Raw genomic sequence first — 23,594 nt, forward strand, 5'->3', positions numbered from 1 at the left:
GTCTTGTACCACTGATTCAGACTTACATTTTGTGCCTCGCAGGAAGTATTGCTTGGCATCGAGACCTCTCTTGTTTTGTCAGTGTGCACCTGCTGGACTTGGTGTGAAACATATGAAGGATGTGATGAACAAAGAGAAGAGGGTTTATTAGAAGCTTGAGAAAATACCTCCTGAGGCCGCTGTACTTGCTGCTGTGAGATAAAAAATTTGCGTTTAGATGGAGTAGAACCAGGAAGAGAAGCCTGAGTGGAAGATTGAGTACTGCTATCTGAAGAAAGAACTTTACACATATCCGTGTTTGTCCGAACTTTAACAGCACTGGCCTTCATTGGGATCTTGAAACTGACTTTTGCTGTGGGACCACCAAAGAATGGACTTTTTTCTCCTAAGATTACACCAGGTGCATTACCCAACTGTACATGGTCTTGCTTCTTGGGTGAAATATCTTCTAGAAATTTCAGTTTAGATCCAGAATTTACATGTTTCACTACTGGCAAAGCTTCTTTGGAGTTTTCATTCACCGTTTTATCACCAGAACCCTGTGCACCAACAGTTTGGTCAAACTTCATGGACCTCCTGCCCACCAACTTCTTCCTCATTTCTTTTTGAACTTCAGAATGACAGTCTGCATGTGCTGCATTGGTCATGTTTTTGACGTCTTTTCGTTTGGGTTCAGCATGAAGCTCCGGTGACAATGGCCTCTTTGTGGGTTTCCTCCTTTTCTCCTGGAGTTTCTCAGGGAAACAGTCATCCTTTGCAGGTGTCCGCCAGAGATCCTCTGATTCAAATCTCCTCGAGACTAGCTCCTGTCTCTTCTTCTCCAAATCCTTTGAAGAAGGCTGGTTTGAACCTGCATGCCTGCTGTAGCTTTTCCCTGAGACATGGGCACTTGCATTTTCATGCTTCCCTTTGGGATTCACTTGCTCTTTATCATGTGTGACATGTGACTTGAAAACTGGTCTGGAACTCTCAGGTGCTTTGCTTTCTCGGGAACTTTCTTTCTTCCTCTTGCTGTCTCCAGCAGCTGTCTTCTTTAATTTTTTATCAAATCCTCTTGTTGATGGTGAGTCAATGGCCCTCTTCCCTTTAGTTTCATCTTTGTCAGAACTGTAAATCAATGAAAAATTTTTAATGAATCGATAACAACTGAGGGAATGGTAGATAAGGAAATATTGGAAAAGAAAACGCTTTCTTTATTTACTTTCTTTACATTAGATGCCTTTAAGTTCTTCTTTCTTTATTATTTCTTATACATATATAGCTCTTAGTTATCAAAAAGTAGTATAATGTATACAACTGACACATTGTCAGTTGTATACATTATACTATATTGTATATACAATTTATATATGACAAATGCTCAAATGAACTCTAATTCAAATATTTTACCTTACATGCCGATGATGATGTTTGTGTTTGCTCTTTGGGCTGCTGAATCTCTTTGTGCCTCTCTCCTATGACCAAAATCATTCACTCTTTTACCAAATGCTTTTTATCCAAGGTGATTTTTTCGTACAAACAAGAATTAATGTTAACAATTTAATGCTAATACGAATGAGAATGAATATGTTAAACCATCTGATAATAAATTATAAATAAAACGAGACAGAAAAAAGAGAATAAATCATATGTTAAGAATAACTAGATTAAAATCTGCACATTCTAACAAAGATTATGTTGCAGATTCCTCACCTTCTTCTCATCCTCACGCAAAGAGCTTGATGACATTCTTTCATCCTTTTTGTGTTTCTTCTTCTTTGATTTCTTGCTAGACATCTTCAAAACCCTGTGACAGAACAGAGCATTTTTTTCAAAAATGATTTCAGTCCCTTACAAATATACAGAGTCTAATGTTAAAAAAAACTTGTTACTTTTTAAAGAGGACAGCAGTACAACTGCAGTGCTGAATGGCAGTTACAACATGTCTTGAAATCACCAGTGTTGTTATTGTTATTTTTCTTTCATTAAAAACATATTAAATGAAACCTTTCAATTAAACCCAAATTAGAAAAGTTGCCCTAGTAACTAAATGAAATAAGTTTAAGTTGAACTACAAAAATAAAATAAAATAAATAGAAAAACGTCTAGCTTTAGATTTTATTGTCTACATATAGATTTCTGCTACAATAACAATAACTTCATTTATATCATTTCATTTATCATTTATATAGTACTTTTTCATACAAGAATGTAGTACTTAAGAGAGCATTTCTAGTCAGTACGAAGTACAAAGAAAAACGTTTTTCTCCCAAGAACTGCATATCACCGAATCCCAGACAAAAATCCAGTTCATCCTTGAGAAACTGATAACGCCAATATAAACCAAGTGAACTGAAACCTCTCAAGTAAAAACTAAGAACTTGTGAATATGTGGCAGCTTTAGGTCATACAGAAACACAACTGTGACAGGAATGTCAAAAAGGAATTTACATTACAGCACATATTTTCTTACCTTCCTAAATGTATAACGTTACAACTTAAAATCTTAAACTGAGAAACTGATGAAATTCAAGAGTCTATACGTTTTTGTTTTATTTTCAACAGCTTCCGTGTGAAAGAGGTTTACCTGCCACAAGCGGGAGTAATGTTGTTGAATACGACACCGAATGACAGAACGAAGAAAATTCTTCAAGCAATAAGAGCAGTTCACTTCATCGCTTGCTTACAGTTGCCTTGCTGAATTCACTTCCGCTCTTTCAGTTTGCGTAGTTTACGGGAATACGATTGGTGCAGCCCCACAACGCTCAATGCGTACGGACACTACGCCATTCTACTTAAGCTAGTTTGGGAAAATGGCGGAGCTCAAGGAAGGGGACGCCGAGCAACTTCACCAGGAGGACGCCAATATAAAAGGCAAAATAATTTGAAATAATAATGATAAATTAATTCAAACGTGTTTTGTAGGTTCCTTAGATAACACTCAGTATTTAGAAATTTTGTATTTTTATGCAATTTATTCTTAATGCGACTTCAAAACTGCTGAAGTAAATATAGGCCTCCTCACGGAGCTCCACCATAGGACCTAGGTGTAAATAATGTAAATGTTCAAAATGTATCCGTATCTCAGCGCATATAGAAAAAGAACTGACATGTCAATAGGTTGCAAAAACTTTAAATCAATCGATGCATTCTCTGAGTTAAACAATAAATCGTGAATAACAGTAATGTATAAATGTAGCAAATGGTCTTACCGCGGAGCTCCGCACTAGGGCCGTTCTGCATGGAAACATCAGCCTCAGAAAGCGGGATTGGTTACTCCATGGAAATGTACATGGGCTAACATATGAGGGCGCTCCAGTATTGTTGTTGTATTTTTATGTCGTTTTCTTCATTACAGTGTCTGCAATGTGAGCGGAGCACTGAAATCCATCATAAGTCCTGAGACTGACAAAACTCAACCACAACGTAGCTAAACATAATCCATTAAAACTACGTTTTATAGAAATTGTTATAAATTCAGCATAGTATTTTTTTATGAATTGTATTGTTTAAAAGTTTAACATAAGTTCTCCCATTTCCTGTCATATCTATGAGAGCAAAAGTCAAAATTATGACATAGTAAGTCATAATTATAAGATAAAGCCATTATGATATAAAAAGTCGAAATTATGACAACATAATTATGATAAAGAGTCTTAATTATTAAATAAAAATGGTATTTTTATGTAATAATGTTAACTGTTCTATCTCATAATTTTTAATTTTTATAATTGATTTACCAAAGCATAATTTATTTTTGTCATGTGACCAAATCTAACCAATCCAAATTGTTTACACAGTAAATCCTGAAATTATTATTTCTTTCATAGTTTTTAATATGTATTATTTTCCAGAAGAATTTTCTAATTTTAACATTGAAAGTCTTGGTCTGGAACAAGGGTGAAACAATAAAATCTATATATTAAAAAGGCTTTTTAAAAATTAAGACATTGTACCAAGGCAATTTTAATGTGGTATTCATATAACAAAAAGACAAAAATTGTTATAATAGACCCCTGGGACATAAAAATGACTCTTATTTGAAGAAACACCCAATTCTGTTTTCAACACTGTGGTGATTGTACAGTAAGACCAGTTGAATGCATCTGTAATTTTCATCAAAGTGAAATATATAATATTTATTTAATTTATTAAAATATTTAATTGATGATATTTTAATGGAAAAGGAAAACTGTCTCATCTTTAAGTTTGCTTCAATATACACTATTTTACTGAAGTATGAATTTGCTGTTTGTATTAACAGACACTGGGGCTGATACTAGTAAGATGCTTGCTGAATCTGTGGAGCGTGATCAAACGCCCACTCAAGCAGCAACTACTAATCCAGTGAAAACAGAGGACAAAAATGGACAGACATCCTCCGCTGTCGTGTCAGGTAAATATTCAACAGTTTGTGATGATTATCACACTCCTCAGACAGGATTAAAATCATTGAATTGAAATCATCTGTCTTTGTTACAGAGAGACATGTCTCTATCCAAACCACACTGGAAGGGCTCGAAATGCTTGTGGATTTAAATGGAGGTACTTAAACCAGAAGTACCTGTTCATTCTGTCTGTTTATTAAAACCACCAGCAGACCACTTGAATCTGAAGCTAATCGATATCTCTGTTCACTGACAGCCGGGAGAAAATCTTGTCCATTGTGTCCAGAAGAGAAATTTAAGGCCTGTTACAGTCATAAACTTAGACGACACCTGCAGAACCTGCACTGGAAAGTTTATGTGGAATTTGAAGGTAAACGGTTCCCTTTGGCACCAATTTTTTGTCTTTTTTCCAACACTCATTTGAAAGCTGTTGCCTCGGGTTAGCAGCTAATACATGCGTGAAAATTTTGCTTGGGTAAATTAACTTTGTTTCCTCTCCTGCAGGCCAAAGGATGTGCATCTGCCATTTGCCTTGCCGACAACTCAAGTCCAGTCTAGGCTCTGACCAGGTAAGGTGACGTGTTAAGAAGTGTTTTTTTCCCATACATACCCCTGGGCTGTAATTATATTGACATGGAAAAAAATAAAAAGCCTTTCTATTCTAAAGTGATGATAGAGATGCTGGTAGAGATAAATTTATTTAGAATTTATAATTGTTATTCTTAGCTTTGTGAAGCCTGTTCGATTACAATGATTGAACCTCATTACTATATATATATATATATATATATATATATATATATATATATATATATATATATATATATATATATATAAATAATATACACATACATACATACATACAGTATATATGTATAACTGTTGAAATGTAATTTATTACTGTGATGGCAAAGCTGAATTTTCAGCACCTAATTACTTCAGTCTGCAGTGTCACATGATCCTTCAGAAATCATTCTGATATGCTGATTTGGTGCTCAAGAAACATTTCTTATTGTTTTCAATGTTGAAAACAGTTGTGCTGCTTAATATTTTTGTGGAAACTGTGAAATATTTAATGAAAACAAAGTTCAAAAGAACAACATTTATTTGAAATAGAAATAATTATAAATTACTTTACTGTCTCTTTTTATTAATTTAATGCATCCTTATTGAATAAAAGAAAAATATCCACTGACCCCAAACTTTTGAATGGTAGTGTATACAAATATACAGCCATAGGCCCGTAGTCCTATTTGCCTGTAGTTGGGCAGTACAGATAGATCTAAAAGCTTTTTATCTGTGCCAGTTTATCAGGAAAAATTATATTTTACAAAATCACATCCTCTTGAATAAATATATTTATGTATTTTTTCCCCCCTCATCTCCAGACTCAAGGCAGACTTGTGGCTCACTACCACTGTGTGGTTTGCTCTGTCACTATTGCTCGCAAGACAGACATGATCAGTCATCTCAAACGCCACTTCAACAAGGGTGAGACAGAGGCCAGCTATTCAGGCAGCTCAGATGTACCCTTTGAAGAACCTGGTGAGCCTTTACTCTACTGATGTTTATATGCTTCCTCATTTGATGCGCTTTACTGACACGACAGATAATTGTGCATTTGTGCTGACAGCGCAGCAGAGGGTGAGACAATAGCCATTAAAAGAGAACCGCATAAACTGGATGCCAGTTTGTTGATGTGGAACATTGTAGATGTTGGGATTGTTTTCGTGAAAATAATAGTTCCATTCAAGTTTCTTTTTTCCGGTATTTCCTTTTATCTTGTGCCTTTAAAGGGTTAGTTCACCCAAAAATGAAAATTCTGTCATTAATTACTCACCCTCATGTCGTTCCACACCCATAAGGCCTTCGTTCAACTTCGGAACACAAATTAAGATATTTTTGATGAAATCCGATGGCTCGGTGAGGCCTTCATTGCCAGCAATGTCACCGAACCTCTCAAGGTACTCAAAACATTCAAAATAGTTCATGTGAGTACATTATAAAGCAACAAGAATACTTTTTGTGCGCCAAAAAAACGAAATAATGATTTTTCAACAATATCTAGTGTTGGCCGATTTCAAAACACTGCTTCGAATCTTTAATCATTTGATTCGAATCAGTTGTTCGGAGCGCCAAAGTCATGTGATTTCAGCAGTTTGATACGCAATCCGAATTACTGATTCGAAGCAGTGTTTTGAAATCGGCCATCACGAGATATTGTTGAAAAGTCATTATTTTGGGTTTTTTTGGTGCACAAAAAGCATTCTCGTCGCTTTATAATATTAAGGTAGAACCACTGTACTCACATGAACTGTTTTAAAAATGTTTTGGGTACCTTTCTGGAAACTTGAGAAGTTCGGTGGCATTGCTGGCAACAGAGGCCTCACTGCCATCGGATTTCATCAAAAATATCTTAATTTGTGTTCCGAAGATGAACGAAGGTCTTACGGGAGTAGAACGGCATGAGGGTGAGTAATTAATGACATTATTTTCATTTTTGGGTGAACTAACCCTTTAACCTTTTAGATTTTTCAGGTAGGGTAAGAATAGGCAAATCGAAATTAAACCATACAGCACTCAGCCGCTCACAGGATGAAGTTCTTCAGGAGTAATATGAAAGATCCCCTTGTAGATCATGTTCATGCCTTGGCCTTTAGTTTTTAGTTTAAAGTAAGTCTCACAGGAGGCAGTTGTAACAATAAAATGCTTTAATTCGTTACAGTACTAAGCAGTTAATTCATTCAACTGCTTATTAAAGTAATTATGTAGGCAGCATCTGAAGGGCGTTGTAGTCCTCAGCTTTTTTACAGTTTTTAAGGATGCTATTCCTATGCATTTTGTCAATATTTAGTCAAAGTTAATTTTACCAAATTATTTGTCTGCATTGATTCCCTATGTCTTTCTCAGTCCCATGTGGACAGGCTTATGAGATTATGAAAGAATTGGGCACCAATGTCCAGCTCCTGCCCAACCACACCACACCCCAGAAGACAGACACCTACTTCAGCCGCAAGATGAAGACAAACAGGTTTGAGAATTATTTTTATATGATTAATAACTCATTATGAGATAAATGCCTACCTTGTCTCTCCCACATTACAATAAATTATTTGTACTTTAGCATCTTAAATGTAACTTTGGCTGAAGTTATGCTTAATAATAAACTTAATATTTTATTTCTTTTTATATAAATATATAATATTTAGAAAGACAAATAATGTAAAAAATATTGGCCTACTTATGGGTCATGGACACCCTGTTGAAAATCCCTAAAATTAAGTCAATTACCATCCCCCCCCCCCCCCCCCCCCCCCTCAAAAAAAATCCTCATACTTTCATTTTGCTGATTAATTATTTACTAAAATTAGACAATCTCTGTGTGATTGTTGTAGGCAGCTGGTGTTCTGCTCTCTCGCTGTTCTTGCTGAGGAAAGGAATCCACTCGAATGTCTCGATGCCTTTGGAGCGACTGGTAGGAAATTAACTGTACAGAAAGAGCTAAAAACTCATGATGATAATAAATAGCACTGCCTAGTTTTTTCACTGAATGATTTGATAAAAATGAAAGGGTCATTATATACGTATTTGCATACATATTAATCCTTTTTGTAGGTATCATGGGTTTGCAGTGGGCAAAGCATCTGCGCAACTCTGTAAAGGTTACAATAAATGACATAAGCGAAGCTTGCGTGAAGATGATTAAGGAGAATTGTCATCTGAACCACATCCGAGTAGAGGGCGCTCGTACGGGCCGGCAGCTAGATGGAGCGGGAGATGCAGACTCGCCCATTGCGTCCGTGGAGGTGGTGAAGATGGACGCCAATGTCATCATGCACCTGAGACCCTTTGACTACATGTGAGTGAGAGACCGATGAACTGTTGGTCATAATGACTGTACCCATGACTATTTACTGCATTCTTGTTTTTAAATCAGACACCTTGACCCATTTGGAACAGCTGTAAACTATTTGGATGCTGCTTTTCGCAACGTTCGGAACCTGGGCATAGTCTCTGTGACGTCGACAGACACCGGTTCGCTTTACTCTAAATCCCTGAATGTGACACTTCGACATTACGGTTGCCAGATAGTCCGAACCGAGTATTACAGGGAACTCGCAGCACGTATGGTATTGGCATCAGTGGCCAGGTGGGCAGGTCTTTCTCAAATGAATCAGCATATTTTATTAGACCGTTTGCAAACCGTCTTGTTAATGCACGTACTTTCAGGGCGGCCGCACGCTGCAACAAAGGGATTGAAGTGCTGTTGGCCGCGGCTCTTGAGCACTTTGTCCTTGTGGTGGTCCGAGTTCTTAGAGGGCCCACCCAGGCAGACGAGTCCGCTAAGAAACTGCGGCAGCTGTTGCACTGCCAGTGGTGTGAAGAAAGGGTGTTCCTCAAGCCAGGAAGCATGGTGGAAGGTGAGAAAGCACTTGTACAAACAAATAGCTGCATCGTGATTGTATTCCTGTAGCCCAAATAGCCGAGCATGTCACCAGTAATGGCAAGGTCATGGGTTTGATTCCCAGAGAATGCATGAACTGATCAAAAGTATAAGTGCTAAATCCATAAATAGTCCAAGCTTAAATAATCATGTTCCTTCTTATGGTATCAACAGAAAACCTGTACAGACAGCTGCCCTGCCAGTGCCATGGGAGTATGCCAGGAAAAACGGCAGTAGAGATTGGACCACTTTGGTGAGATGATGTCATTCATACATGTTTTTGTTCATAAAACACTTGATAATGCTTACTTCCTTCATTAACCACTTATTTTTTCTTATTTTTTACCCCTTTGTCTTTGTTTTTCCATCCACCAGGGCTGGTCCTCTGTTTAACACTGGATTTCTGAGGCGGATGTTGGTGGCAACAGTGCAGCACAATATGGAAGACATCCAGCCTCTGGTGAAGACACTCATCTGTGAAGCTGACTGCACCACTTTCAAACCTTTCCCTGTCCCAGGATTCTCTGCCTTCTCCAATCAAGGTGTGTTTGGGTGTGCATGTTTTTGCCCATCAGTTTTTTCAGTAATCTTCTGGTTATTCATCGTTAAATACAACTGGCAATGAAACATCTGAACTTTTTTTGAGCAACAGGGCCTTAACTTGATTTTTTCCTTGTATTTTTTTTAATTTGACTTTTTTTTTTTTTTTCCTAGTGGAGTGTGGTGTGGTCATAAAAACTTTACAGAAGGTTGAAGAGGCGGATACATCTGACCAGTCAGGTATTTGTTGTTTGCTGTTCTCAGGGATTTAACTGTTCTTAGGTTATCCCAGATTAAGTAGGGTTTATGGTGGAATAAAAGCTGAAATTGATTAAAAATAAAGTGTATTTTCTTTCATTTTATGTGTTCAGGGAAAAGAAAGACCACAGGGGAGGAATGTGGGAATGTGCTGAAGAAAGTCAAATCAGATACATCTTTGGAGCATCCAGCGTTCTACTACAGCATCCATCGGCACAGCATCCGCGGCATGAACATGCCTAAGTTAGTCAGCGCAAACTTCTCCATACACTGTCATGTATTGATGTACAATGATACAAATGTCATAATGCAAGCAGAATCTGACTGACAGAGTTTTTTCCCCCTCTCTCTCAGGTTGAATAAGTTCCTGCAGTATCTCACAGAGGCCGGTTTCAGAGTGAGCCGCACACACTTTGACCCAACAGGCGTGCGGACCGACGCCACCCTGGCACAGTTTAAGGAAGTGCTTACAAAATACAGTGTGCCTACCTACTCATCCACCCCTCAGAGCAGCGCTGTCAGCTCAGACCGACGTCAAACTCTCTGACTTCAGATACTGTGCAATAGTTTGGATAGCACAGAGATCAACTGTGGCTATTTTTATTGAAGAGTTTTCCTGTTCATTTTAGAATTTTCCAATGACAACTTGAGCAAGTTCTGGATAAGAAACAACAGTTTCATCTGAATGAAAAGGGTTGTTACGATTTTGTCGATGTTTTTTGTGGATTGCACTGAGGCTTTGACCCATTAAAGGATTAGTCCACTTTAAAATAAAAATTTCCTGATAATTTACTCACCCCCATGCCATCCAAAATGTCCATGTCCTTCTTTCTTCAGTCGAAAAAAAAAAAATTAAGGTTTTTGATGAAAAAATTCCAGGATTATTCTGCCTTCTGTATTCTTCAAAACGCTTACACTATATGTCCTACGCCTTCCCTATTCTACTTGCGGAAAAAAACAGAACTGGCACCGCGTTAGTTCTGTAAGTTGAATAGGGAAGGTGTAGGACATACAGCGTAAGCTTTTTGAAGAATACGGAAGGCGGAATGGCGAAGCACTTGCAAGGCGATCATTTGTGTTTATAAAGCATATACATTTGTATTTTTTTTAAAGAAAATTATCGATTGTTTCACTAGATAAAACTAATTTTGACCTTTAACCGTTTGGAGTCCACTATAAGGAGAATAATCCTGGAATGTTTTCATCAAAAACCTTAATTTCTTTTCGACTGAAGAAAGAAGGACATGGACATCTTGGATGACATGGGGGTGAGTAAATTATCAGGAAAATTTTATTTGAAAGTGGACTAATCCTTTAAGGGCTTCATAGTATTTGATTTATCAGTATGTGTTGATGGTGATGCAGTATTGACTGTTTGGTTTTTGAATTTTTAATTCCTAAAAATATTTATAAAGACTCTGTCAAAGCTTTATTGTTCTTACCTGATGTGATTTTTTTTTTTTTTTCCACTTCATTTTTGCTTCAGTTCTTTCCCAGATTGTGTTGTGTAACATCAATAAAACATTTCACATCATATGTGTATATTATAATTTATATTATATAATTATATATTTTAATTTGAGAAAACTGACCTAGTGCTTGGGTGAAAGTTTTACCTCAAAAACTACTGAAAATTTTTAGGTCCATTAATAAATTCCCCTAGCATTCTCATCAATGCATTCTTAACTTTTGAGCTTTTTTATTCAGTGTGTGGTATATTAGAATTTGATTTTTTTTTTTTTTTTTCCCCATCAATTAGAATTTTGGAAAATGTGCTTTATTGTTATGCAAATGTAACAATGCAAAAACAAATCATGGTGCGAATAGACTTTATTATTTTTTCTTTTATGTTTAGTGTGAAATAAGGCTTGAATGTGTTCACGGGTTTTATATGATTCATCAGCTTGAGTATGACGTGTGAAAAGTCTTACTAATTAGAGCCACACCGGCTTTACTTGCATAGTACAATCTCTAGACCTCCCTGAAATGCACTAAAATGAACTTAACTGGTTCGACAATTTGAATAGAAACCGTTTGTGATAATAGACTTCAATGAAATCAAGTCTGTCTAGTATGCCACACAAGTACTGTATTTCACAATCAAAAATGTAACAAAACATACCATATTTCTTCCTTGAAGTACACTGGAGTCTCTTCCATGGTAATTCCAGTAACTTTGATCACAGCTCAGATACTCTTGCATATTCATAGAGTAGCCTGATTTATGAATACATCATATAACATGTTATTTTCATGAAATCATAGGCTGTGTGTCAAAACTTAGTGAGCTGCCTCCCTAGACAGAATTTTGGGCATCACAGGTTGTCTAGGTAAACAGCTCCTTTCAAAAGACAGCCCTTGAGAGTCCCGGTGCAGCTGTTTCATTCATGCCACTCCCACAGTCCTGTAATATAACACCTGCTTTCGGATTCTCCCTCAGTAGTGAATACAGTGACATTGAATCAACTTCAAGTGAGCTCACCTGAACTAAGCAGAGCAGTATGGGGACATCATCCAGCTTACTGGATGAAAATAAATCCAACTACATAAAAGGTATGTTTATAGGAACTGTACGTGGTCATTAAGTGGTTTGGGATTTATTTAAAAAGAGTTTGTCATAGTTTATGAGTGTGGAAAGAGCAGTAATGTTTGCTTGTATATTGACATTTTGTTTTCTGATGCTCTTTAATAATTAATATTAGGTTGCTGAATTGTTTCCCTATGCTGCAGGGATATGGGCATAGAAAGATGGATGTTATTGAAATGCATGTGTTTTTTTTATTTTTATTATTATTGTCCTAAATTGCATGTGTTGCTTTCAGTGTTAGAAAAATGAATTGAATTGAATTTGGACTTGGATACCTGAAAAGTGAGAGGCAGAAACCTGTTTGTTTTCTTCTTGTCACTACAAACTATATGGGTGGAGGTTTTTTTTTGTGTGTGTGTGTGTGTGTGTGTGTGTGTCCGAGATTAAAGGATTAAAAGCAGCTCTGCTATTTGCTCAAATGGAAAAACACCTTAGATCTGTCTATGTTAGCTGACAAAACATGCTGAAAGAGCATTACAGCACTGAGTGTGTTTTTGGAGTGTGTTTTTTATACTACATTTCAGCGAATTAGCCAGATATTTGTCAGTTTGTTTTTTAATGAAAGACTCAATTTCCAGAAAAGGTAACATTTGAGCCTGAAACTGACAGGTGATAATTACATTCGAAAAGGTTACTTCTGAATTTTAAGCTCCCAAAGACTGTAACTGCTATAGGGGGCGTGTCTCCCAAATATTATATAAGTGGTCAACAAATATGGAATTTTCAATGTCTGATTTTGCATTTAACATACACTTTTATTTAAAGCAATTTACAGAGCATTCAAGCTATTTTGTCAGTCCCTTCATTCCCAGGTAACTGAACCTTTGACCTTAAGAGTTCCACATGCTACGCTTTACCAGTTGATCTACACAAACTTGTAAACAGATCGTTAGAATAGATGTAAATTCTGATAGTATCATAGTTTCTGTTACAAACCAACAATGGCTTTAACTAGCAAATATTGTCACATGACACCACACTTTTTTTAAGTGAGTAGGGGCACAATTGGCCAATGAAAACATTTATTTATTGATTGACTGATTGATTTTTATTTTATTTTACACTTAAAAGGATAGTTCACCCAAAAATGAAGACTCTGTCATCATTTACTCACCCTCAAGTTCCAAACCTGTATGAATTTCTTTCTTCTGCTGAATACAAAGGAAGATATTTTGAAGAATGTCAGTATCCAAACAGTTGATGGACCCTTTGACTTCCATAGTATTTTTTCCATACTATGGAAGTCAGTGGGGACCATCAACTGTTTGGATACCAACCTTCTTCAAAATCTTCAAAATTCAGTAGAAGAAAGAAATTCATGCAGGTTTGGAACAACTTCAGGGTAAGTAAATTGATGACAGAATCTTCATTTTTAGGTGAACTATCCCTTTAAATCAGATAATGTGACTTAAGGTTTAGCATCCTGTTTATTATGTCATGGGAACACATGGGAAACAAATGGGTCCACTTCCTGAGACTGAGCTGACTGTAAACTCAAGTGCTGTCATTTCACACCTAATAGAGTTTGTGGCCAACAGCTGCTCATTGTCAAGGATTAACTCTCACAAACACAAGTAGAGGTGTTTACGAGCATTCCCTTGTCAACCTTGTACTCTTGTTGAAGTGTGATGAAGTCTGTGTTGAGGTATGTTCATACAGAACTGGCTTTGCAGGTCATGCCATGTCACAAGCGGCTATGGTAGGCAAAGTATCTCACATGTCAGAGCTCAAGAATTCAAGACATCTCAAACTGCAGTTCCTTCCATAACAATGAATCTCTCTCTTACAATCAAAACAATAGTTTTAAGCAGACTGCATGAAGAAATGTACGCTGGCAAGAGATTGAAAATGACAGAGCAGGTCGTTACTTTCACTCCATTATGAAATATGATAGAAATGAATGCCGTAGCTCTCAGCTGTCATCTAATTTTAGTTGCATGTTACGTAATTTAAGACTCTGAAAATGAATGGAAAAATATAAACATAAGGAATTTAAGAAAGTTGAAACACCCTCTACGAGTGAACATTCTGGTTTGGGTGTTAAATCTGAAAGTTCAGTCTGTTTTAGCTGTATTGTTAACACTGCAAAATTGTAAATTTTCATAAATATGATGATAAATATGTTGGTTTACATTTTGTAGACCTGCATTTTGATTTTCGAAGGTTTTAAAGCATTTTAATTAAGATTAAGTATTTTAGTTAAGAATCACTGCACTAGACAATACAGTCTCTGACATGTAAACAATAACAGAACATAATTCTGTAGGTAATTCTATGGGAGCAGTGATATAGCTATTTCATTAAGTGCTCTCAGTCATAGCTGTTACTATTGTGTATTTTTGCATGACTTGAATGCTGTATTGACCAATCAGCACCCAGAATAGGAACTTTCCATTTCCAGTGATAAAATAACACCAATAGTAATGTATACCATGCCTCATGAAAGTCATGTTTATGAGTTATGTTTTATGTTCTCATGCCTCTAAAATTTTAATATTTAAACGTGTATGATTCTATGATCTATGAGGTTTGAAAGTAGGGTACTGACAAGAATGTTGAAATGTTCAGGCAGTGAGGAATCTGTCTGACTGGTTGTAAACACACATGCATAATTTTCCAGGTGAAGCATTAAGTGGAATTAAAGAGAGATTTTTGAAAAATGTACATCTCATGAAACATTTTCCTTTAAGGCAACACATTACAATAAGGTTTCATTTGACAAGATTAGTAAACCTGAACAATGAAAATACATTTTTTTAAAAAAAAATCTTAGTTAATGATAATTTCAGCATTTATACATAATTTAAAAAGTTGTAGGCCTTTCTGTTAATATTAGGCCTATTTAATGGACCTAAGCTAAGCTAATATGAATAACAATGAACAGTAAACAAAGAATAATAAATATTATTGTTAGATAATTATATGATAGTACATGCATTAATGAACATTAACTAATGGGACCTTATTGTAAAGTGTCAACAAAACAGCAAAGAGAAGTGGAGGGAAATGACAGAAGGTTGGCGAATGTCGGCCTACCTAAAATGGCGTCTATTCGTTTATGTCCTTTTGATTCTTCCAGCTGTAATTTAGCATCTCATATCATGGAACTAATTAAAATAATAATAATAATAATAATTGAAACTCCACAAAAAAAACAGATGTACGAAACAAAGTTGGGTTAAAGGTGAAGTGATTTTTGCACCACTAGCGTCACCTAATGGAACTGGAAAATGACTGTTTGCTTGGCCCAAATCTCACTATCTTTGCTATTATTATTAAATTATACATAGTAAAGCATGACTAAATAAATCTTAGATCAATGCATGCCATATTCGTGCTGAGCAATTAGGCAGTTGTTTGTCTGTAATTATTTGAGAATAAATAAACTTCCGTTTGACTTCTTATTAATATTATAATAATATTAATATTTTTTATAATATTTATTTTATTAATATTTTTGACTTGATATTAATATTATAATAATGACCTCAGCATTGTGTTGTCTTGCAGAGCAAGTGGACGAGAAATTTAAGAAGTTCGCACCGATTTATAGGAAACAATATTCTCTGGTTTACCTGTCCAAGATCCGAGATGAGCTTGAGCAACGCAAAGAGGAGCGCACACAGTACCTCAAACAACGGGTAGGAATCAAATATCATTATGGATTTAACAAAGACATATCTTAGACTGTATTCATTTAATTCTCATGAGATCGACTCATTATATTTAATTACCCAGGCACCTCCAGAGTCTGGAAAGGTGCTGTACGAGGAGATTGTTCGGTACTTTGATGACGGCAGGAAGTGGAAGGAGAGATATATTGTGATGCGTGCCTGTTACGTCCTGGAGTGCCACGAGAGCTACAAGGTACGGCTCGTTATCCACCATCTGAGAATGAACATTTGCTGACTAAGGTGATAGACTGATAACATTTCCTACCTCAGCATCTCTAATCTGTTTTCCTGCAGACGTTTGTGAAAGGTGCCCCTCCACTACACAGATTGATTGCTACTGGGGGCACCATTCTGACTACAGAAGAGAAATATATGGAAATGATTGACCAGGCCTGCCCTTGCACTAACAGTGAGTAGAATTAAACAAGAGTTGTCTACATGCATACATTTTAAGTGAGCTAATTTTACACTTATTCAGCCACAAAACTAATAAACTCCAAGTGAGTGTACTGGCCTGCTCTGTTAACTTTTTAAAATATTATATCTGAATGTTCCCGGAATTATGTTATGTTAAGCTATGAAGCATGAATTGACTTGTTAAAGGGATAATTCACCCAAAATGAAAATTCTGTCATCAATTACTGAAAACACAAAATATATTTTGAAGAATATGGGTAACCAAACTATAGAAGTTGATGGGCCCACTATGGAAGTAAGTGAGGTCCATCGACTGTTTGGTTACCAACATTATTCAAAATATCTTCTTTTGTGTTCAGCAGAAGAAAGAAATTCATACAGGTTTGGAACAACTTGAGGGTTGGTAAATGATGACAGAGTTTTCATTTTTGTGTGAACTATCCCTTTAAGTAAAGTCACATTTATTTATATAGCAGAAATAGGAATTTATTTATATAGCAGACTCTGTCAAAGCACCCTCACAGTAATAAACAGGAAAATAACACTGTTAATGTTGTAGAATTTATCAATTATGAAACAAAATTACAGTTTCAGCTGTAAAGCAGCTCTACGGAAGACAATTATTAAGCACAAGTCAGTTCCGTGTTGATTCAGTTCAGTTCAATAACAGTGTCAATGTTAGAAAGTTAGTGTCATTATCCAGCTCAGCTCGATTCATATCAAATTTAGTTCACATCCGATAGTCTCAGTGCAGCTGAATCTATAATATTACTGAATATTGTCTTTTAAAACCCATTCATTACTGAGCTAATGATAAATGTTACTTTAACTCCATTTAAATTTGGCATAAAATGTAAATTGACCCTATTTATTTTCTTTATGCGTGTTAATAGTATTATTGTGAATGATTCATCCATATATTACTTAAGAGTTCTGTTTTTGTTTTCTATAAATCATCATAATTTATTTACTGAAAAGATTTATGAAGAACATAATATATAAGTTTTATACATAAACATGATGTAATGGAGTAAAATGTGATCGTGTGTGTTGTGATGCAGATGTCCAGGATGATTTCGCACCCCCTGTGTCGGACATGCCGGGACAGTTCCCAGTTTATCTTAGACTTCCGTACCGCAAAGATTCCTATTTCTGTTTCCGAGATGAAAACTCTCAAGCTGAATTCATCTCTGTCTTATCTGACTGCATTCGCCACCAGAACAAAGGTATCACTTTCATTGTAATGAAACCACAGTAGGAATTTACAAAGATGTGACCCAGTGGAAGCTGTGGTGTAAAGAAATATATCAGCGTATACTTGAACAGAAAACATTTGGTCTATTCAACAGATTTTCTCAAGAAGAAGACGTGTGAGGTTAAAGCTTTCCTCAAAGCTATTCAGCTCTATAGGCAGGAGAACGGCCAGTATGAATCATGGGATATGCTCATAGGCAGTGATGTGCGGGTAGGTGTCCTTCCACATCTGTGCTGGTTCACACTGACAGCATGTTGTCAGAAAACCCAAACCATTTTCAACATAGCTATCATCGTTTGTTTTTCTAGTATGGCATGGAATGTTCTAGTTGTTAAAATGCAGAACATTGTTCTAAAACAAAATCCTGAAGGCAGCTGACATGTTTTGTAATTTAATGTGACAGTTATGACAATCTTTAACATTTCTAAATGGGCGGAATGAAGTTGTAAAACAGGCCCTTTCTTTTTTTTTTAAATATACATCTTTGACATATGTTTCAAATAATTTAATGTTTTCCTCACTAAATGGTAGATCTGAATATAAAAACGCACCTATTTTTTCTCCCGATGTTTAATACATACAGTCTTGCATGTATTATCTGTGCTCAGTCTCCAAAACCCAAAGTCACAAGCTGTTACATCAGGGCAGAGCGTGTGAGGAATCTGAGTAATGCTGCACACAGGCAGTTTCACTCTGTAGTTTCACCCGTTAAAGCCAACGTGGCAATGAACTATCGATACACTACGTTTGTCAGAAGAAGACACGTTTGTTAGAAGAACGTGAGCAACATGTGCCATGAAGTGTCCTGAAGCTCACAGTATGAATACTGTGAAATATTTTCTGTGGTATACACTTCAGTATTGCTTTAGTATTTCCTGTTGTCACATTAGTCTGCTCATTTAAATACTTTTATTTGGATTGTGTTTGAGAAATGACTGAAGGCAGGTCAATGATTGATTTTGTGGTTTTAGATAAACAGATGATATCAGTCCATTCATTGTTTCAGTCTAGTCTGTGGTTTAAGTTTACATAAACCATGGGGGTTTAGCACTGCAGTGTTTGCGCTCAATGTTTATTAAGTCTTGTTTAGCTACCGATGTATGTGTAATATTTCTGAATCTGTGTTTGTTTGTTTATGTGTGTTTAGGGTCTTGCTAATCTGTTTATGGAAGATTTAATGCCCTATCTGGAGAAAGAACTGCAGCCATGTATGAAGAGCAAGAGGGCAGACAAGAGGAGAGTGTGGTTTGCGGTGCGTCTCTTTCCTGTCCTGTTTTTCTTCTTGCATCACAATAGTGATTGTATAGATTGTTTCCCATTATGGCATTGGGTTTCTCCAGAACCTGCCCTTGATACTTGAAACTTGGGTGTGTGATGTTGACGTACATGTAGGATGCCCCACACCCAAATAGCTTTAGGCCAGGGAGGCCAGAAATGTCCCTTTGGTGTTTCCTAAAGGGTGGGACAAAAACATACCAGAAACACATTACATTCCATAGCTGTGATTATGGACTGACAAATTAATTACTGAGAAGCAAAGAATGAATAATTGAACACTTATGTAACAGTATTAATTAATGACCCTTGACCCCTGCTATTTGTCTCATAGACAGTTGAAACTGCATATTTCCTGCTGCAAGAGCATCTATTCAAAAGGCTGACCACACTGAAGGAGGAGTGCAAAAACATGGCGAAACAGCAGGAGGCGCTCATGCGCTCTGACATGGACCAGATCACCTGCTCAAGAGCTTTCCTGGAGAGCAAACTCAAAGGTACATGATCACACTGAATAGAAGTCCATTTCAAGCTTTTAAGATCCTTACGGAAAAAAAATTAAAATTCTGTCACTTGCCAAACATTGACGATAATATAATGTACACTACCATTCAAAATTGTGGGGTCAGTAAGATTTTTTTTAAAACAAATTAATACTTTTATAAAGCAATTTATTTTATAATCACAAAAAAATACTGTTAAAAAAAACATATAATCATTTTCACAAAAATAGCACAAATGTTGATAATAACAAGAAATCATTCTTGAGCACCAAATCAGCATATTAAAATGATTTCTGAAGGATCATGTGACACTGAAGACTGGAGTAATGGCTGCTAAAAATTCACTATCACAGGAATGTTATATTTTAAAATATGTTCAAATAGAAAGTAGTAATTTTAATAAATATTTGCAAGTTTAATAAAAATTTTAATATTTCACAATATTGCTGTTTTACGGTATTTTTTATCTAATACATGCAGCCTTCGGTAAGCATTTAAGACTTTAAAATAAATAAATAAAACATTTTACTGACCCCAAACTTTTGAACAGTAATATAAATATACAATATAAATATTCAAAAAATAGAAATATCTCATAAAATGTATATTTCTTTTGAATGGCCATCAGTAAAGCAAGATGTTTTTGGCCTCGGTTACTATTGTAAAAATGATCGTATATGTGGGTGATCCTTTTTGAGTTTATGTACCATATCTTTCTCTCCCCACCTGGGTAGCCGTAGTAACTGAGCCAGCAACAAAATACTGCACAGAGCAGGTGCAGCCTTACCTGCCGGCTATCTTGGAGGAAGTGCAGGGGCCCATCAGCCTGGGCTTCACAGAGGCCCGAGACTTGAGCGAGGGCATGATGGAACAGCTGTGTCAGGACTTCCAGGACGCTGAGGAGGCGGAGGAACTCCGACAGGTGAGAGAAGCTACAAAATGTATGATTAAGCAGCATAAAACGTCCATATGACTTGTGCATTATATTCCATGTCTTAAGCCAAATTATTAAAAAAAAAAAAATGTAATACTACCCTTTATAGTAAAACAACTTTTCCTCTGTTTCTCTCTTTCTTAAGGCTATGTTTAAGATGCGTAGAGCTAATTTACAGAGCTGTTATGAGAAAGTGAGTGGACTGGCAGATCACGTCCAAGAGCTGCAGCAAACCTTCAGCTATTGCATCAAAGGTTTGGCGAACAGCACAGAGATAGACTTAAAACAGGTACTCAAAACTGCAAGATGCCAACTCCTTTCTAAATTGCTTGTATACACTTTAAAGTCTTACTGTGATCGATTGGGGTTTCAGACGTGTCTGTTGTGTGATTGTTTTAGCTGATGGAGAATGTAGAGTACACCTTTGAGCTTCTCGTGCGAAAGGCTCTGGAGGACCCGTCGGTCAGCCTTACGATGGCTATGCAAAAGGCTTCAAACAGGGTTCTGAAGGTAAGCACATAACTTTTCATTTACAAACACAAATGGCTGTGTTAGATTTCTTAACCTAATTTACCTTTGTCCTACAGCAATTTGACTATGACAGCAGCACAGTGAGGAAGAGGATCTTTCAAGAGGCTTTGATCGACATCACTCTACCCAGCATCAAGAAGCATCTGGCCCCATCCTTCAAAGAGGTACATCTGAGATCAGTCGGATAATGACAGATAAATACGAGCACTAACAGCTTAAATATACATAACATACATGTTTGATATCTCCTAACAGACATGTCTTTTCTCAAAATGTACTTTTAGGAACTACCTAAATTTGAGCAGTACATATTCGCCGACTATTCGAACTTTATCAGTGTGGAAAACGTGTATGAGGACATTATACAGCAGATACTGGAAAAGGATGTCAGCATGGGTATGTCACATGATCAAAATAAGACTACAAGTTGTCTCGCAAAGACGTTATTGATATTAGACATTATTTAGTATAAGGTACTGTGTTAAAAGTATTAAACAAAGTTCATGCTTTTTTTGCACAAGTATGATGACGCATACAGTGGCCGCAAAATGAATTAGACACTTTATGGCTAGTTTTATGTCAATTTATGTCTATATAACAAAAAGTCAAATCAAATAAAAAAAATTTAAAGAATCCCAATACATTTTCAGGCCCTTATATATATTAAAATCCCAAGAAATTACTTATTTAGATTTAAGTTTTGCCTAAAACATTCTCAAATCTTCTCAAATCATTCTCAAATCAAATTTGTTTTTGATTGGCAGTGGTCAAGGAGGCAGCCAGCAAGAAGAAATACAACCTGTTTACAGAGAGCAGATATAACTTCAGTGTGTCCAGCCTGTCTTTCACTCCCCCGGGATCTGCACCCAGCAGCCCAGGACACTTACATACTTCCCCGAGCCAGCGTACGCCCCTGCCGCCATCCCCACTGCTCGGTAATGGCATGACAGCAAACAAATCCGTGACTGTTCACTCACTAAAGTCAGAAAGTACCACACTGAGCCAAGCTCTGCCTGCCATGGAAAAAATCGATGAGGGAGAGAACAAGACACTCTTAGAGGAGGGCAGTGATGATGTATTTGCTACTGCTGAAACATCAACCTCAAATATGTCAGCTGAGACTAAACCAGAACTCATAACTACCACAATCGCCGTAGATGTCATTCCCACCCCTGTTATTGAGGTAACAAAAGCCACAGAAAGTGCTGGTACTTCTAGTTCACCAAAAGGCGAACTTTTTTCAGACTTTGCTAATAAGCCCACAGTAGCAATCAGTCCGATCTGCATGAAAACCTCTGGCTCTGACCCTGCTGAAACGGAGGACAACAGCAAGGCAGCGGTTTTGCCAAATGATCCAGCCCAGATCAAAGTACCGATGCGTGATGAAAGCAAGTATCCAATAGCCGTTTGCTTATCTATTGAAGATGCAGAAGCTGGAGATATCTATAAAGAGTTCACAGTCAAACAAATCATTGATCTTCCAGAAAAAGCCTCAGAATCCCAGTCTTCACCATGCCTAGAGGAGGAAACCAGGCCCCTGGGCTGTGTGAAGGAGATCCGTGACCTGGTAATGGAGGTTATTGAAGTTGAGGAGGTGATTCAGCCTCGCAAAGACAATGGAGAAAAAGTTCAAATGTTCGAGGAACAAGAAGCTATAGTTTAAGTTTCAATGACCGTGTCAGTTCTTTACTCAAAACTTGTTTACACCTCCATTTTTGAATGGAGACAATGTGAAGAGACAAATTGTACATTTTGAAGTTGGTTTTTTCATTGTGCAGAAGGTAATTTTAGTTTACTATATTATATATATATATATATATATATATATATATATACACACGCACCATTCAAAAGTTTGGGGTCTGTAATTTTTTAAAAGAAATTATAATACATCCTTGCTGAATAAAAGTATTATTGATGAAAAGTGATAGTAACATTTATAAAAAAAATCTATTTCAGATAAATGCTGTTCTATTCAACTTTCAATTCATCACAGAATACTGAAAAAAATGCATCAGTTTCCACTTAAAGTTATTAAACTGTAAATCTACATTTTTAAATATATTAAAATAGAAATATCAGAATATTAGAATATCAATAGTTAATATCAGAATATTAACATTACATTTTAAATGTAAATGAAAAAAAAAAAAAACTCTTACCAACCCCTCAAATTTTGAATGGTAGTGTATATATTGTGTTGTTTAAAATTAGGATAATGTAACATAGAATGTTATATAGATAACCTTATTTGTTTTAAGCTAATATGTACAAATGAATTGCTATGTTAGCATTTGAATAATATATGAAATCTAAACTGAAACATAAATATTGTGTTTGGAAGTTAGTGTCCTTTGTGAAACTTTGAGGAATCCTTTAGGAAGGAACATGCCATTTCCGCAAGGTGGTTTTCAACCTTCAGACGACACATTCACAACATAAGTAAACAGTAATTATCTTGTACATTTACCCAAAATGCAAAGCTGTGACAGAGCTTGCCATGAACCAGGGCTGACTGTTTACTTTGGACCCACAATGCAGGCCTGACGGGTTTGTCTGCCATGGAATCTGGCTCTGTGACATATCTACAGCACAGTGCAGTTTGATGTCATGAATCTGTATTGAGTGAGACCAACAGATTTGCCACATGTGCACTGTGTATACCGTATATAGAGACAGTCTCTACTATAGATTCTGCTCTGGCACTTGGCTATCTATTTGAGATCCACATAAACAGTAATACAGTCCATCAATACATCTTTGTATAAGCATAACCACCCTTTAAAGGAATTTTGGTATGATGGGAGTG

At 36.4% G+C, this 23,594-nt stretch overlaps 3 protein-coding genes and 1 long non-coding RNA gene across 5 annotated transcripts in view; 2 read left to right on the top strand and 2 right to left on the bottom strand.

The window, feature by feature from the left end:
- The window catches only part of swt1 (SWT1 RNA endoribonuclease homolog), a 22,900-nt gene extending 19,373 nt beyond the window's left edge, over positions 1–3,527 (bottom strand). The window contains exons 1-4 of one of the 2 annotated variants that reach the window (XM_051874773.1): positions 3,192–3,527; positions 1,693–1,786; positions 1,390–1,454; positions 27–1,107 (exon numbers count right to left, since the gene is read on the bottom strand). In XM_051874773.1, the coding sequence (XP_051730733.1) occupies positions 27–1,107; positions 1,390–1,454; positions 1,693–1,776 (1,230 nt within the window). In that variant the 5' untranslated portion in view covers positions 1,777–1,786; positions 3,192–3,527. Of the gene's footprint in view, positions 1–26; positions 1,108–1,389; positions 1,455–1,692; positions 1,787–2,566; positions 2,716–3,191 lie in introns of those variants that run through there. The other variant, XM_051874772.1, reaches the window with a different exon arrangement.
- trmt1l (tRNA methyltransferase 1-like) lies at positions 2,663–11,143 on the top strand. Its single transcript, XM_051874774.1, has 16 exons — positions 2,663–2,853; positions 4,244–4,375; positions 4,462–4,524; positions 4,624–4,737; positions 4,872–4,936; positions 5,756–5,912; positions 7,278–7,398; positions 7,763–7,842; positions 7,983–8,226; positions 8,305–8,517; positions 8,598–8,788; positions 8,986–9,064; positions 9,187–9,353; positions 9,526–9,591; positions 9,723–9,852; positions 9,964–11,143. The coding sequence occupies exons 1-16, from the start codon at positions 2,793–2,795 to the stop codon at positions 10,154–10,156; spliced, it is 2,076 nt and encodes a 691-aa protein (XP_051730734.1). The 5' UTR covers positions 2,663–2,792; the 3' UTR covers positions 10,157–11,143.
- A 904-nt stretch (positions 11,144–12,047) lies between these two features.
- Positions 12,048–23,589, top strand: niban1a (niban apoptosis regulator 1a). The gene is made up of 14 exons (XM_051875471.1): positions 12,048–12,162; positions 15,707–15,837; positions 15,935–16,063; positions 16,165–16,279; positions 17,349–17,513; positions 17,637–17,752; positions 18,690–18,794; positions 19,152–19,314; positions 20,055–20,242; positions 20,400–20,543; positions 20,654–20,764; positions 20,842–20,949; positions 21,070–21,181; positions 21,550–23,589. Exons 1-14 carry the CDS (start codon positions 12,111–12,113, stop codon positions 22,446–22,448), a joined length of 2,538 nt encoding a protein of 845 aa, XP_051731431.1. The 5' UTR covers positions 12,048–12,110; the 3' UTR covers positions 22,449–23,589.
- Positions 18,855–20,747, bottom strand: LOC127502508 (uncharacterized). The gene is made up of 3 exons (XR_007926871.1): positions 20,607–20,747; positions 20,108–20,252; positions 18,855–18,994 (listed from the first exon to the last, which is right to left on the bottom strand). It is a non-coding gene; the product is annotated as an uncharacterized LOC127502508 (long non-coding RNA).
- Positions 23,590–23,594: the final 5 nt, after the last annotated feature.

Source organism: Ctenopharyngodon idella, chromosome 20 (genome assembly GCF_019924925.1).
Source record: "Ctenopharyngodon idella isolate HZGC_01 chromosome 20, HZGC01, whole genome shotgun sequence".
Taxonomy (NCBI): Eukaryota; Metazoa; Chordata; class Actinopteri; order Cypriniformes; family Xenocyprididae; genus Ctenopharyngodon; species Ctenopharyngodon idella.

What these genes read in the sequence shown, in the direction of transcription:
- trmt1l (XM_051874774.1), top strand. Translation starts at nt 2,793, where the DNA reads ATGGCGGAGCTCAAGGAAGGGGACGCCGAGCAACTTCACCAGGAGGAC. An exon ending in GCTTGTGGATTTAAATGGAG is followed by an intron (nt 4,525 to 4,623) that starts GTACTTAAACCA and finishes GTTCACTGACAG; the next exon opens with CCGGGAGAAAATCTTGTCCA. An exon ending in CTCTGCCTTCTCCAATCAAG is followed by an intron (nt 9,354 to 9,525) that starts GTGTGTTTGGGT and finishes TTTTTTTCCTAG; the next exon opens with TGGAGTGTGGTGTGGTCATA.
- niban1a (XM_051875471.1), top strand. Translation starts at nt 12,111, where the DNA reads ATGGGGACATCATCCAGCTTACTGGATGAAAATAAATCCAACTACATA. An exon ending in AGAGGAGAGTGTGGTTTGCG is followed by an intron (nt 18,795 to 19,151) that starts GTGCGTCTCTTT and finishes TTTGTCTCATAG; the next exon opens with ACAGTTGAAACTGCATATTT. An exon ending in CTTCAAACAGGGTTCTGAAG is followed by an intron (nt 20,765 to 20,841) that starts GTAAGCACATAA and finishes TTTGTCCTACAG; the next exon opens with CAATTTGACTATGACAGCAG.